Source organism: Scyliorhinus torazame, chromosome 2, assembly GCF_047496885.1.
Source record: "Scyliorhinus torazame isolate Kashiwa2021f chromosome 2, sScyTor2.1, whole genome shotgun sequence".
Taxonomy (NCBI): Eukaryota; Metazoa; Chordata; class Chondrichthyes; order Carcharhiniformes; family Scyliorhinidae; genus Scyliorhinus; species Scyliorhinus torazame.
In genome coordinates this window covers 152,777,031-152,790,527 of record NC_092708.1, presented here as the reverse complement: position 1 = coordinate 152,790,527, position 13,497 = coordinate 152,777,031, and the positions used below count along the sequence as shown (strand labels likewise).

The 13,497-nt window shown below is 46.9% G+C and overlaps 1 protein-coding gene across 5 annotated transcripts in view; it reads right to left on the bottom strand.

Annotated features, from left to right (window-relative positions):
• The window catches only part of myo1b (myosin IB), a 436,008-nt gene that overhangs the window by 123,664 nt on the left and 298,847 nt on the right, over positions 1-13,497 (bottom strand). For all 5 annotated transcript variants that reach the window (XM_072478525.1, XM_072478546.1, XM_072478553.1 and 2 more), the window contains 2 exons: positions 12,346-12,464; positions 2,713-2,799 (listed from right to left, as the gene is read on the bottom strand). In XM_072478525.1, coding sequence (XP_072334626.1) covers positions 2,713-2,799; positions 12,346-12,464 — 206 coding nt within the window. The remainder of the gene's footprint in view (positions 1-2,712; positions 2,800-12,345; positions 12,465-13,497) is intronic.

Sequence of the window (13,497 nt, the reverse complement as noted above, 5' to 3'; positions counted from 1 at the left end):
AGTGTTAGAGCTACCCAGGAAGTGAAGGAGCTACCCAGGAAGTGAAGGAGCTACCCAGGAAGTATCAGAGCTACCCAGGAAGTGTCAGTGCTATCCAGGAAGTGTCACAGCTACCCAGGAAGTGTTAGAGCTATCCAGGAAGTGTCAGAGCTATCCAGGAAGTGTCACGGCTGCTGAGGAAGTGTCAAGGCTGCTGAGGAAGTGTCAAGGTTTCCAAGGAAGTGTCGGAGCTACCCAGGAAACACCAGAGCTACCCAGGAAACACCAGAGCTACCCAGGAAACATCAGAGCTACCCAGGAAACATCAGAGCTACCCAGGAAGTGTCAGAGCTACCCAGGAAGTGTCAGAGCTACCCAGGAAGTGTCAGATCCACCCAGGAAGTGTCAGATCCACCCAGGAAGTGTTAGAGCTACCCAGGAAGTGAAGGAGCTACCCAGGAAGTGAAGGAGCTACCCAGGAAGTATCAGAGCTACCCAGGAAGTGTCAGTGCTATCCAGGAAGTGTCACAGCTACCCAGAAAGTGTTAGAGCTATCCAGGAAGTGTCAGAGCTATCCAGGAAGTGTCACGGCTGCTGAGGAAGTGTCAAGGCTGCTGAGGAAGTGTCAAGGTTTCCAAGGAAGTGTCGGAGCTACCCAGGAAACACCAGAGCTACCCAGGAAACACCAGAGCTACCCAGGAAACATCAGAGCTACCCAGGAAACATCAGAGCTACCCAGGAAGTGTCAGAGCTACCCAGGAAGTGTCAAAGCTATCCGGGAAGTGTTAAAGCTGATGTGTTATGTACTCTGGGATAACGCAGGCTGCAACTGGATGCAGCTTTAACCAAAAGATACTCCAGACCTTGAAGTTAGTTCAATCTGATTTATTGAACCAGTGGCACAGTTAGCACAGTTCTCTATGAGTTTGACTCTCTGCCAACCTAAGTGTGGTTACTCTTTCTGACTGAACCAGACTAGCTCTTAGCCATGTGCTGGAGGTGTGATACTGTACATACACCCTGACTCACTCTGTAGATGTTCATCAGTGGAAAGAGGCAGAGTGTGAATGCCTTGTGTCTTTTATAGTGAGATACCACCCCTGAGTGTCCTGCCTGCTCATTGGTCCTGTTCTCTGTGCTCATTAGCTGCCTGTCTGTATATCATTATCTGCATGTCTGCATATCATGACAAAAGCCATCAAGGAAGTGTCAGAGCTGCCCAGGAAGTGTCAGAGCCACCCAGGAATTGAAGGAGCTTCCCAGGAAGTGAAGGAGCTACCCACGAAGTGTCAGGTCCACCCAGGAAATGTCAGAGCTACCCAGGAAGTGAAGGAGCTACCCAGGAAGTGCCAGAGCTACCCAGGAAGTGCCAGAGCTACCCAGGAAGTGCCAGAGCTACCCAGGAAGTGTCAGAGCTATCCAGGAAGTGTTAGAGCTATCCAGGAGGTGTCAAGGCTGCTGAGGAAGTGTCAAGGCTGCTGAGGAAGTGTCAAGGTTTCCGAGGAAGTGTCAGAGCTACCCAGGAAACATCAGAGCTACCCAGGAATTGTCAAAGCTATCCAGGAAGTGTCAGAGCTATCCATGTAGTCAGCGCTATCCAGGAAGTGCCAAGGCTGCCGAGGAAGTGTCAAGGCTGCAGAGGAAGTGTCAAGGCTGCAGAGGAAGTGTCAAGACTGCTGAGGAAGTGTCAAAGCTGCTGAGGAAGTGTTAAGGTGCTGAGGAAGTGTCAAGACTGCTGAGGAAGTGTTAAGGTGCCGAGGAAGTGCCAAGGCTGCCGAGGAAGTGTCAAGGCTGCAGAGGAAGTGTCAAGGCTGCTGAGGAAGTGCCAAGGCTGCTGAGGAAGTGTCAAGGCTGCTGAGGAAGTGCCAAGGCTGCTGAGGAAGTGTTAAGGTGCCGAGGAAGTGCCAAGGCTGCTGAGGAAGTGTCAAAGCTGCTGAGGAAGTGCCAAGGCTGCTGAGGAAGTGCCAAGGCTGCTGAGGAAGTGCCAAGGCTGCTGAGGAAGTGCCAAGGCTGCTGAGGAAGTGCCAAGGCTGCTGAGGAAGTGTCAAGGCTGCTGAGGAAATGTCAAGGCTGCTGAGGAAGTGTTAAGGTGCTGAGGAAGTGTCAAAGCTGCTGAGGAAGTGCCAAGGCTGCTGAGGAAGTGCCAAGGCTGCTGAGGAAGTCTCAGAGCTACCCAGGAAACATCAAATCTACCCAGGAAGTGTGAAAGCTACGCAGGACGCGTCAAAGCTACGCAGGAAGTGTCAAAGCTCTCCACGATTGGTCAAAGCTGTCAAGGATCTTCCAAAGAATCCTAGTTGAGTTTAAAGAGTTTAAAGAGGGGGGACTAAGTTGGCATAAATGTGCATTCGTTCCGGGATCACCCACCCCCCTCCTGTTTCAACACAGCCACCGAGTGAAAATCAACCTGCGGGGGGACATTATTAAAGGTCGGGTCCACTGGGCTGGAATATCTCTCCTGTGAAGCCGACCTTGGGACAAACAGCGTGTAACTGAACAGTAGCTGGAGATGGGCTTAGAGTGGATACTGGCCACCATTTGTGCAGTGCAGAGGACGCACACTGTCCTGCCCACTGCAGAGATACTGAAAGCAGCAGCCAGATCACTCAGTGGACCCACAGTATCAAAGCTTTTAATATTTAAACAACATAAAATCTCACACAGGTATTAATTTGAAATGATGGACCATTTGGTTGTCTACATTCTTGCGCAGCAGTGTGCACTATACAGTACCTTAATGCTCTCATTGATTCTGTTCACAAGCCAAGTGAACAACCGATTGTAAAGGTTTTTTGCCAAGGCATCACGTGCATAATAAGCCTGAAAACAAAGGAAGAAAAACCACCATTAGTGAAGTCATATTTTAGAATAAAGATCAGCACGTTTACTAACTTTGATCTTTGACTTGAAAGATGTGCTTCATTTCAAGTTTCAGTAGAACCAGAAGGCATTGCGTCGGTTTTTCCAGCCATTTCCGCCGAGGAGAGCTTCTGGTCCCGTCAAAGCCGACCCTCCACTGCGGGATCCCCATGCAAAACACAATAGACTTCAGCGGAACTGGAATATCCTGCTCCGCAGGAAAACCCACCACTGGGGAGTTGGGAGGGTGGGGGGGGGGGCTCTGGATAATTCTAACCGCTGTCCTCATCGCCATTCATATCAATCATCATTTCTATTCATTGCCTAAGCAGTATGTATGACGCCTACCAGACATGTACAAGCAGTGTCTGACAAGAGTGGGAAACACCATGGGAGAGGTTGAGGATGGAATTTTCCAGCCCCCCCGGATGGGTTTCCCCACGGCGAAGGTGGCTTGCCATTGTCTGCCAGTGGGATCTTCCGGGTCTCACCAAAGTCTGCTGTTTTGCATGGCTTGCCCAGTCATCTTTGGTAGAATCGGAAGATCCTGCCAGTGGGAGGGACTGGAAAATCTCACCCTGAGGATTTCAAAGCCAAAGTTGGATTCTACCAAGGGTTGGCACTGAGCCCCTACCTCTTCCTGATTGTCACGATAATTCTAAATGAGCAAGTGCAACAGCAAATGTCATGGTCAACTATGTTTGCAGGTGACACTGAGCAATATGGTGCGGATGAGTAAAACATGACGAAGTGGCTGGAGAAAAGCATTGGAAGACAAGAGTATAAAGATAGACCAAAGATCCAATTTATAGGTTGCCACTTTGAGATGAGGGAAGAGGATCAGAGTGAAGGTGTAAAGATTTGATTGAAGACTTGGAGAAAGTGAATAGTTTCAAGCACCTGGGGCCAGTGATGGCAGAAGATGGAAGGACGGGAATGGAAATTAAGCACCAGATTAGCTCTGGTTGGAGCAATTGGAAGCAGTACAGTGGAGCACTATGTGATAGAATAGTGTAACTGAAACTGAAAGGAAAAATCTACAACAGTTGAAAGACCAGCCTTGTTTGAAGAGTGCCACAGCAACAGGATACCAATCAGATACAGATGTAGAAATGGACATGGAGAGTAAAAAAAATGGACAAAATCAGGAACCAGCACAGTAGGGGGGTCAGTGAAGATTGAGAGAGCATCGAAGAAAGTAGTTAAGAGATTGAAATAGTATGGCTATCTGTTGCAGAGAGAGAGAGGAAATGTGGTGAGGTGAGTGATGGCGGTGAGACTGCCGGGGGATTGGGGGGGGGGGGCAAAAAATTAAATCCTAAGACTAGATGGAAAGATGTGGTGGTGAGCGATTTAAAAGCAGCAGGATTAGACCATAAGACCACAAGGCATAGGAGCCTAATGAAGCCATTCGGCCCATCGAGTCTGCTCCTCCATTTAATCATGGCTGATATGTTTGGGAGAGAATTGGGTGACTGAAAGGAGGCGATGGGAAGGGTGATCAACCAGTATTGTGGGAATGCCAAGCAGAATGAGACAAGTCGAGAAAAGAAGATTGTGGACGTCTGTCAAAATATGACTCAATCCTTTAAAGCATCCTTCATTTGTAATATTTTTGGAAATTAAAAAGATAGAGAACCAAAAGAAAATAAAAGAAAACTACAATCAAGATAGCATTCAAAATGTAAGTTCTCCTCTTACAGAAATAATATTCAAATCACTGCTTGACTTCTCACATTACAAACCAGGACATTCTAATATTTAATTCTTTGCCCTCAATAAATTAACTATTTGAAATAATTTCATGCTTTGCAACGAGCCAGGCCAGGTGTCAGATGTCTCGGTGGGAGAGCATTTCAGTGACAGTGACCACAACTCCTTGACCTTTACCATAGTCATGGAGGGGGACAGGAACAGACAGTATGGGAACGTATTTAATTGGGGGAAGGGAAATTATACTGCTATTGAACAGGGGAACAACATTCTCCTCCCTCCAGGAGCTGCGGACCATAAATTGGGAACAGTTGTTCTCGGGGAAATGCACAACAGTAATGTGGGGGTTGTTTAACAAGCATTTGCTGTGAGTGCTAGATATTTTTGTCCCACTAAGACAAGGAAGGAATGGGAAGGTGAAGGAGCCTTGGATGACAAGAGGAGTGGAGCTTCTAGTCAAGAGGAAGAACGAAGCTTAGGTCAGGTTGAGGAAGCAAGGATCTGGCATGGCTCCAGAAGGTTACAAGGTAGCCAGGAAGGAACTCAAAAATTGACTTAGGAGAGCTAGAAGGGGGCATGAAAAAGCCCAGGCAGGAAGGATTAGGGAAAACCCCAAGGTGTTCTCCACTTATGTGAGAAATAAGAGGATGATCAGAGTGAGAGTAGGGCCAATCAGGGATGGTGGAGGGAACTTGTGCCTAGAGTCTGAGGAGGTAGGGGAGGCCCTAAATGAATATTTTGCTTCAGTATTCACTAGAGAGAGGGACCTTGTTGCTAGTGAGAACAGTGTGAACCAGGTTAATGGACTCAAACAGGTTGATAGTAAGAAAGAAGGTGTGCTGGAAAATTTGAAAAGCATCAGGATAGATAAGTCCCCTGGGCCTGACGGGGTATACCCAAAGTTACTATGGGAAGCGAGGAAGGAGATTGCTGCATCGTTGCCGATGATCTTTGCATCCTCACTCTCCACTGGAGTAGTACCGGATGATTGGAGGGAGGAGAATGTTGTTCCCCTGTTCAAGAAAGGGAATAGGGAAACCCCCGGGAATTACAGGCCAGTCAGTCTTACGTCTGTGGTGAGCAAAATATTGGAAAGGATTCTGAGAGATAGGATTTATGATTAATTAGAAAAACATAGTTTGATTAAAGATGGTCAGCATGGCTTTGTGAGGGGCAGGTCATGCCTCACAAGCCTCATTGAATTCTTTGCGGATGTGACAAGACACATGGATGAAGGTCGGGCAGTGGGTGTGATGTATATGGATTTCAGTAAGGCATGTGATAAGGTTCCCTATGGTAGGCTCATTCAGAAAGTTAGGGGGCATGGGATACAGGGAAATTTGGCTGTCTGGATACAGAATTGGCTGGCCGAAAGAAAACGGCTAGTGGTAGTGAATGGAAAGTATTCCGCCTGGCGGTCGGTGACCAGTGGTGTCCCACAAGGATCTGTTCTAGGACCTCTGCTCTTTGTGGTTCTTATAAATGACTTGTATGAGGAAGTGGAAGGGTGAGTTAGTAGGTTTGCCGATGACACAAAGGTTGGTGGAGTTGTAGATAGTGTTGAGGGCTATTGCAGGTTTCAACAGGACATTAACAGGATGCAGAACTGGGCTGAGAAGTAGCAGATGGAGTTCAACCGAGATAAATGTGAAGTGATTCATTTTGGAAGGTCAAATTTGTATGCTGAATACAGGATTAAAGGCAGGATTCTTGGAAGTGTGGAGGAACAGAGGGATCTTGGGATCCACGAACATAGATTCCTCAAAGTTGCCACCCAGGTTGATAGGGTTGGTAAGAAGGTGTATGGTGTGTTGGCTTTCATTAACAGGGGGATTGAGTTTAAGAGCCGCAAGGTTTTGCTGCAGCTTTATAAAACACTTGTAATAGTGTGTCCAGTACTGGTCGCCTCATTATAGGAAGGATGTGGATGCTCTGGAGAGGGTGCAGAGGAGATTTATCAGGATACTGCCTGGACTGGAGGGCATGTCTTATGAAGAAAGGTTGAGGGAGCTATGGTTTTTCTCACTGGAGCGAAGACGGAAGAGAGGTGACTTGATAGAGGTGTACAAGGTGATGAGAGGCATGGACAGAGTGGATAGCCAGAGACTTTTCCCCAGGGTGGAAATGGCTGTCACGAGGGGACATTAATTTAAGGTGATTGGAGGAAGGTATAGGGGAGATGTCAGGGGTAGGTTCTTTACACAGAGAATGGTGTGTGTGTGGAATGCACTGCCAGCAGAGGTGGTGGAGTCAGAGTCATTAGGTACATTTAAGCGACTCTTGCACAGACACATGGACAGCAGTAAATTGAAGGGGTGTAGGTTAGGTTGATCTTAGTTAAGATAAACGGGCGGCACAACATTGTAGGCTGAAGGGCCTGTACTGTGCTGTACTGTTCTATGTTCTATGAAATCAGTTGTTATAGAAAGAATTGAAACCCGATATGTTGATGGCACACTGCACACATTTAGGTAGGAAATAGACAAAAGGGTAAAGGCTTGACTGGATGTAGCATGAACACAAGGATAAACACAAAATAATGCGGACGCTGGCGATCAGAAATAAAAATAGAAAATGCTCAATAAACCCAGCAGGTCTGTCAGCATCTGTGGAGAGAAAACAGAGGGCTGGATTCTCCGCCACCTGCTATCGGTATTGGAGCTCGCGATGCAGCAGGGAATCCAGCATCGGGAAGGAAATGGGCTCTTCCATTCCAATGCTCTGGTCTCTCGCTGTTGTCGGGATTGAGGTTCACCAGTGGGGGCCAGACACCATATTCTCCGGGCCTGCGTGAGTCTCCTGTCCTCTGGGTGGGGACTCACAGGGGCGAGGATGGTTGGAGGTCTCAACAAACATGGCACTGATGCAGTCGACCTTGCGGTGGGCCAAGGGAGTTGCCCAAAGTGCATCGGGGGTCACTCTTCCTCTCACAATGCAAGACCTGCTCACCCCATCCCCACCAATTTGAGGTATCCCCAGCAGAGACCCCCCCTCCAATGTGAGAGACCACCACCAAGGACCATTCAATTTGAGAATCCCACACGAGACCCCCCCATAAGAGAGACCCCTGCCTGGAAGCCCCCCGGCCTCCACCCCACAGAAGAGGGACTCCTACCTGGAAGCTAGAGAGCAGCCCAGCCAGAGGCAGTGAAAAAAAAAATCACTGCTTTAAAACCCACCTGTGCAATACACCTGCTGGCTCAGGCAGAGGAAGCAGCACCTGTCAATGCCTGAAAAAAGAACACCATTCAGCTTGGTTTAAACCCCCTCAGATCTTTGATCTGCAAGTCCTTCATTCAATTCTTTGTGAAATTGCTTTCAAAAGGCTGTGATGACAGCTTCCATACACACCCAGCAGTCTGTATTGTTTCATTCAGGCTTGATGAAGTAATCAACTGTAAACTAACAGAAAACACTCAACTGTCTTTGATGTGGTCCAGAAGCTGTCATTCATAACTAAATGTTTATAAACATTGTGGTTAGCTTCACAGCTGGGTACTTCAAAGCCACTCAATCATGAATTGAAAATGTAAGGTGAGAAAAGGCCACTTACACATCAGGTCTAGCAGTTCCAACCTATAATGTTCAATCTGTCTCCATTGTGCATTCAATCCAATCCCAAATGAAAAGTTCTACAATGTTTTTCCTTGTCAATCAAATCAAACTTTAGGTTGCCGGTCCAATCTAACATCCAAATTATTTGTCCTTAATCAGCAGCCTTCTCTGCCACTCAGCAAACAACGTTCATATTCTACACAATACTCAATCATCTTAATCTGCACTTCTCTGCATTCCTTAGTGATTTCAATTTCCAACTCAACCATCCTGCTCTTTCTCCTCTTCGAACCCTTCCTGTCCCCCCATTACCTCTCCGTTCCTATGGGCTCTCCAACCCAAATTCACTGCCACTTCCTCAACCTTCTCATTTCCTGTATTAACTATGATCCAATTGTCTTTAGCACAGACAAGACCATCTCTGAGCATTGCATTATATCCTTCACCGGTGACATCCCAGTACCAATACCTAACTTCCTTTAATATCTACCCTTGGAAAATCTCTCCACCAAGCTGTCAGATGCCTAAAGTTTGCTCCTCGAATTGTCACAATACTTCTGCAGCTGTGGATTTTTTCCAAATTCTCCCTTACTTCCACACTTGAAGCCTTGGAAAAGCTTTTAATCTCTCCCATTCTGCTAGTTCCCTCTCGTACTGTCACATCTTTATTCGCTCACATCCAAGGGGTCCAAAGTTGAAAGTATCTGGTGCACAACTGGCTTCGGTATCTATCACCGGGCAGGGTTGATTGAATTTGGCCTCACTCACCTCTTCCTAATACTGTAACAACAGCCTGCAGGACAGAAATAACTCCCAGATTCTTTATTCCACTACTGATCATCTCTGTAAATTCCTTTTGCTTCCTCCATCCTCACAGAGAAGTGTGAAGAATTCATGGACTTCTTTATCACTAAGACTAAGAATATTTATTCAACTGATTTTGCCTTACCCACCAAACTAAACTTGGCCCAGGCTTTCACCAAACCCTCGTTCTGAATCCATTGGAGAAAACCTAGTTACTCTCCTATCTCACCTTTAACCTTCTCCGAGCTCACCTTGCCCATGCCACCAGTCTATTGCTTCTTCATTCCCTCAAAACTGCTGGTCGGTCAGCTTAATTTCCTTGCCCTTATGCTCATTAACATTGTTAATGGTTCCCTCTCCTCAGCCACGTCTGTCTCTCTTACAAAACAGTGCGCCTCAAAAATCCCAAACCTGACCTTTTGGTCTATATTCAGTCTCCCTTCCCACTCCAAAATCCTGGTGTCACAATTTTGCCTCCTAAATCCATATCCACATGGGGGTGCCACGGCAGCACAGTGGTTAGCACAGTTGCTTCACAGTTCCAGGGTCCCAGGTTCGATTCTGGCTTGGGTCACTGTCTGTGCGGAGTCTGCACGTTCTCTCCGTGTGTACGTGGGTTTCCTCCAGGTGCTCCGGTTTCCTCCCACAGTCCAAAGATGTGCAGGTTAGGTGGATTGGCCATGATCAATTGCCCTTAGGTTAGGTGGGGTTGTTGGGTTACGGGATAGGGTGAAGATGTCGGCTTAAGCCGGGTGCTTTTTCCAAGGGCCAGTGCAGACTCGATGGGCTGAATGGTCTCCTTCTGCACTGTAAATTCTATGCTTCTATCCTGCATTTGTTCAACTTCATGTTTAAGTTTTTCTGATCAGCTTTTTGCACCCTCGCAGGGCTGAAACAGAGCTATTCAGCCATAGAACATAGAACATAGAACAATACAGCGCAGTACAGGCCCTTCGGCCCACGATGTTGCACCGAAACAAAAGCCATCTAACCTACACTATGCCATTATCATCCATATGTTTATCCAATAAACTTTTAAATGCCCTCAATGTTGGCGAGTTCACTACTGTAGCAGGTAGGGCATTCCACGGCCTCACTACTCTTTGCGTAAAGAACCTACCTCTGACCTCTGTCCTATATCTATTACCCCTCAGTTTAAAGTTATGTCCCCTCGTGCCAGCCATATCCATCCGCGGGAGAAGGCTCTCACTGTCCACCCTATCCAGCCCCCTGATCATTTTGTATGCATCTATTAAGTCTCCTCTTAACCTTCTTCTCTCTAACGAAAACAACCTCAAGTCCATCAGCCTTTCCTCATAAGATTTTCCCTCCATACCAGGCAACATCCTGGTAAATCTCCTCTGCACCCGCTCCAAAGCCTCCACGTCCTTCCTATAATGCGGTGACCAGAACTGTACGCAATACTCCAAATGCGGCCGTACCAGAGTTCTGTACAGCTGCAACATGACCTCCCGACTCCAGAACTCAATCCCTCTACCAATAAAGGCCAACACTCCATAGGCGTTCTTCACAACCCTATCAACCTGGGTGGCTACTTTCAGAGATCTCTGTACATGGACACCTAGATCCCTCTGCTCATCCACGCTTTCAAAAACTTTACCATTAGCCAAATATTCCACATTCCTGTTATTCCTTCCAAAGTGAATCACCTCACACTTCTCTACATTAAACTCCATTTGCCACCTCTCAGCCCAGCTCTGCAGCTTATCTATATCCCTCTGTAACCTGCTACATCCTTCCACACTATCGACAACACCACCGACTTTAGTATCGTCTGCAAATTTACTCACCCACCCTTCTGCGCCTTCCTCTAGGTCATTGATAAAAATGACAAACAGCAACGGCCCCAGAACAGATCCTTGTGGTACTCCACTTGTGACTGTACTCCATTCTGAACATTTCCCATCAACCACCACCCTCTGTCTTCTTTCAGCTAGCCAATTTCTGATCCACATCTCTAAATCACCCTCAATCCCCAGCCTCCGTATTTTTTGCAATAGCTTACCGTGGGGAACCTTATCAAACGCTTTGCTGAAATCCATATACACCACATCAACTGCTCTACCCTCGTCTACCTGTTCAGTCACCTTCTCAAAGAACTCAATAAGGTTTGTGAGACATGACCTACTCTTCACAAAGCCATGCTGACTATCCCTGATCATATTATTCCTATCTAGATGATTATAAATCTTGTCTCTTATAATCCCCTCCAAGACTTTACCCACTACAGACGTGAGGCTCACCGGTCTATAGTTGCCGGGGTTGTCTCTGCTCCCCTTTTTGAACAAAGGGACCACATTTGCTGTCCTCCAGTCCTCTGGCACTATTCCTGTAGCCAATGATGACATAAAAATCAAAGCCAAAGGTCCAGCAATCTCTTCCCTGGCCTCCCAGAGAATCCTAGGATAAATCCCATCAGGTCCCGGGGACTTATCTATTTTCAGCCTGTCCAGAATTGCCAACACCTCTTCCCTACGTACCTCAATGCCATCTATTCTATTAGCCTGGGGCTCAGCATTCTCCTCCACAACATTATCTTTTTCCTGAGTGAATACTGACGAAAAATATTCATTTAGTATCTCGCCTATCTCTTCAGACTCCACACACAATTTCCCATCCCTGTCCTTGACTGGTCCTACTCTTTCCCTAGTCATTCGCTTATTCCTGACATACCTATAAGAGGCCATAAGAGGCATCACCTATTACTATGAATGTGGTGCACTATCCTTCTTTGACTATTCCAGTATTCTTCCTTGATGACCTCCAATCCTCTCTATTCTGTAACCCATAGATCATCCAAAACTCTGTTGCTAGTTTGCCATCCCACAGCAAGTTTTGCGTCACCCTTCACGCGTCTCCTTGCCAACCTACATTGGCTCCTGTCCCCAAACATCCCGAACTGAAAATTCCCATCTTCGATATCTTCATGGCCTTGCTCCTGCCTATTGCTGAAATTCCCTCTGACCCAACAACCCAGCTAGCATTCTCTGTTGTTTGACTCTACCATCATGTGCATCTGCCTCCCTTCACAACACAACTGCCTGCAGTGCCTCTATCTACCTAGGTCCCATGGTCTGGAAATTTCCTTTACCTCTGGGTATAAAGGGATATGGCACAAGGAAGTGCTGAGGGTTTTGGCAAAGGTTGGTATCATGACCGGAACAGGCTTGGAGGGCCAAAGGGCTTGTTTCTGTGCTGTATTGTTCTTTGTTCTCTCTACACCCTGCTTTTTGACTAAGGTTTTGCTATCCTCTCCTCATCGCCTGCTTTGCCTTGTGTCCATATGTTTCTGATAATGCTTCCAAGATGTCTTCCACATTAAAAATATGCCACATAAATGCAGGCAGCCGTAACAAACAAAAATGTAGCTTAGCTGTCATTACCGTGCACATTGAGAGACTCTGGCACATTTACCTGGGCCACATTTAATGTCGTTGAAACCTTCTCTTGTTTTGCCTCCACAGTTCGGAAGCTAAAGGCTCTTTCCAGCACAGCCTGATCCTGGCCAAGTAACTCACAAATTTCCTTCAGCTCTGTAAAGACAAGTACCAAGCATGAGAATCACTGACTGGAGAAATTCAACAAGCTGAGGGTTAATTTACAAATTTATTAACAAGTCTTTATTGAGCCACACCGGCTCAAACATTCCTTATTAAAAGTATTTTTCTTAATATTTTCCTCTTTAAGGTCCCTGTGCCCAAACAGATCCCCAACCTCTCTGTCCCACGTCCAGATGTTGGAACAATTCTTGGCAATTTTGCCTAATTTGCTTTTGTGACAATGATCCCATGACACATCAACCCAGACTGAATCTTCCCACTCAACTTCCACTCTCAGCTGGAGGGGGAATGTTCTGGAATGTATGGTTCTCTGTGATTTTGTGCCTCTGCGGAAAGGACTGTGCCAGATATCATTTTCCATCCATTGAAATGTGGTCCTGAATCTTGTGGCTCAATCCCAGACTGTCAAAACCTAATCAATACAAACAGGCAAATTTGAAAATGAAAAATGAAAATGAAAATCGCTTATTGTCACAAGTATGCTTCCAATGAAGTTACTGTGAAAAGCCCCTAGTCGCCACATTCCGGCGCCTGTTCGGGGAGGCTGGTACGGGAATTGAACCCTACTGCTGGCCTGCCTTGGTCTGCTTTAAAAGCCAGCGATTTAGCCCAGTGTGCTAAACCAGCCCCTGAAGGACAACTAGGATTTGAAGGGCAACTAGGACTAGAATCCTATTAATCCAATACTACAGGCAAGATCCTGTACCCTTGCTTGCCGAGTTTTGGGGGTGGGGGTGGGGGACATTTAATCAGGAAGAGGGTGACGGTGGATCTATCGCCTCCCAGCCTCAACCTCAATTAAATGGGTGGCAGGAAGACCCATGGATGAACAGGAAGCCCTCACCGGCAGTTGAGGCAATTAAGTGGCCCATTAATTGGCCACTTAATTGCCTCAACTGCCGGTATTAACTCAGTGGCGGGCAGGGGGTTTGCCATGTGGGGAGCACAACAAGCAAACCCTGGCACTAGCTTGCAGGGTTTGAGGCTGGGGTGTCCCTTGTTCAAA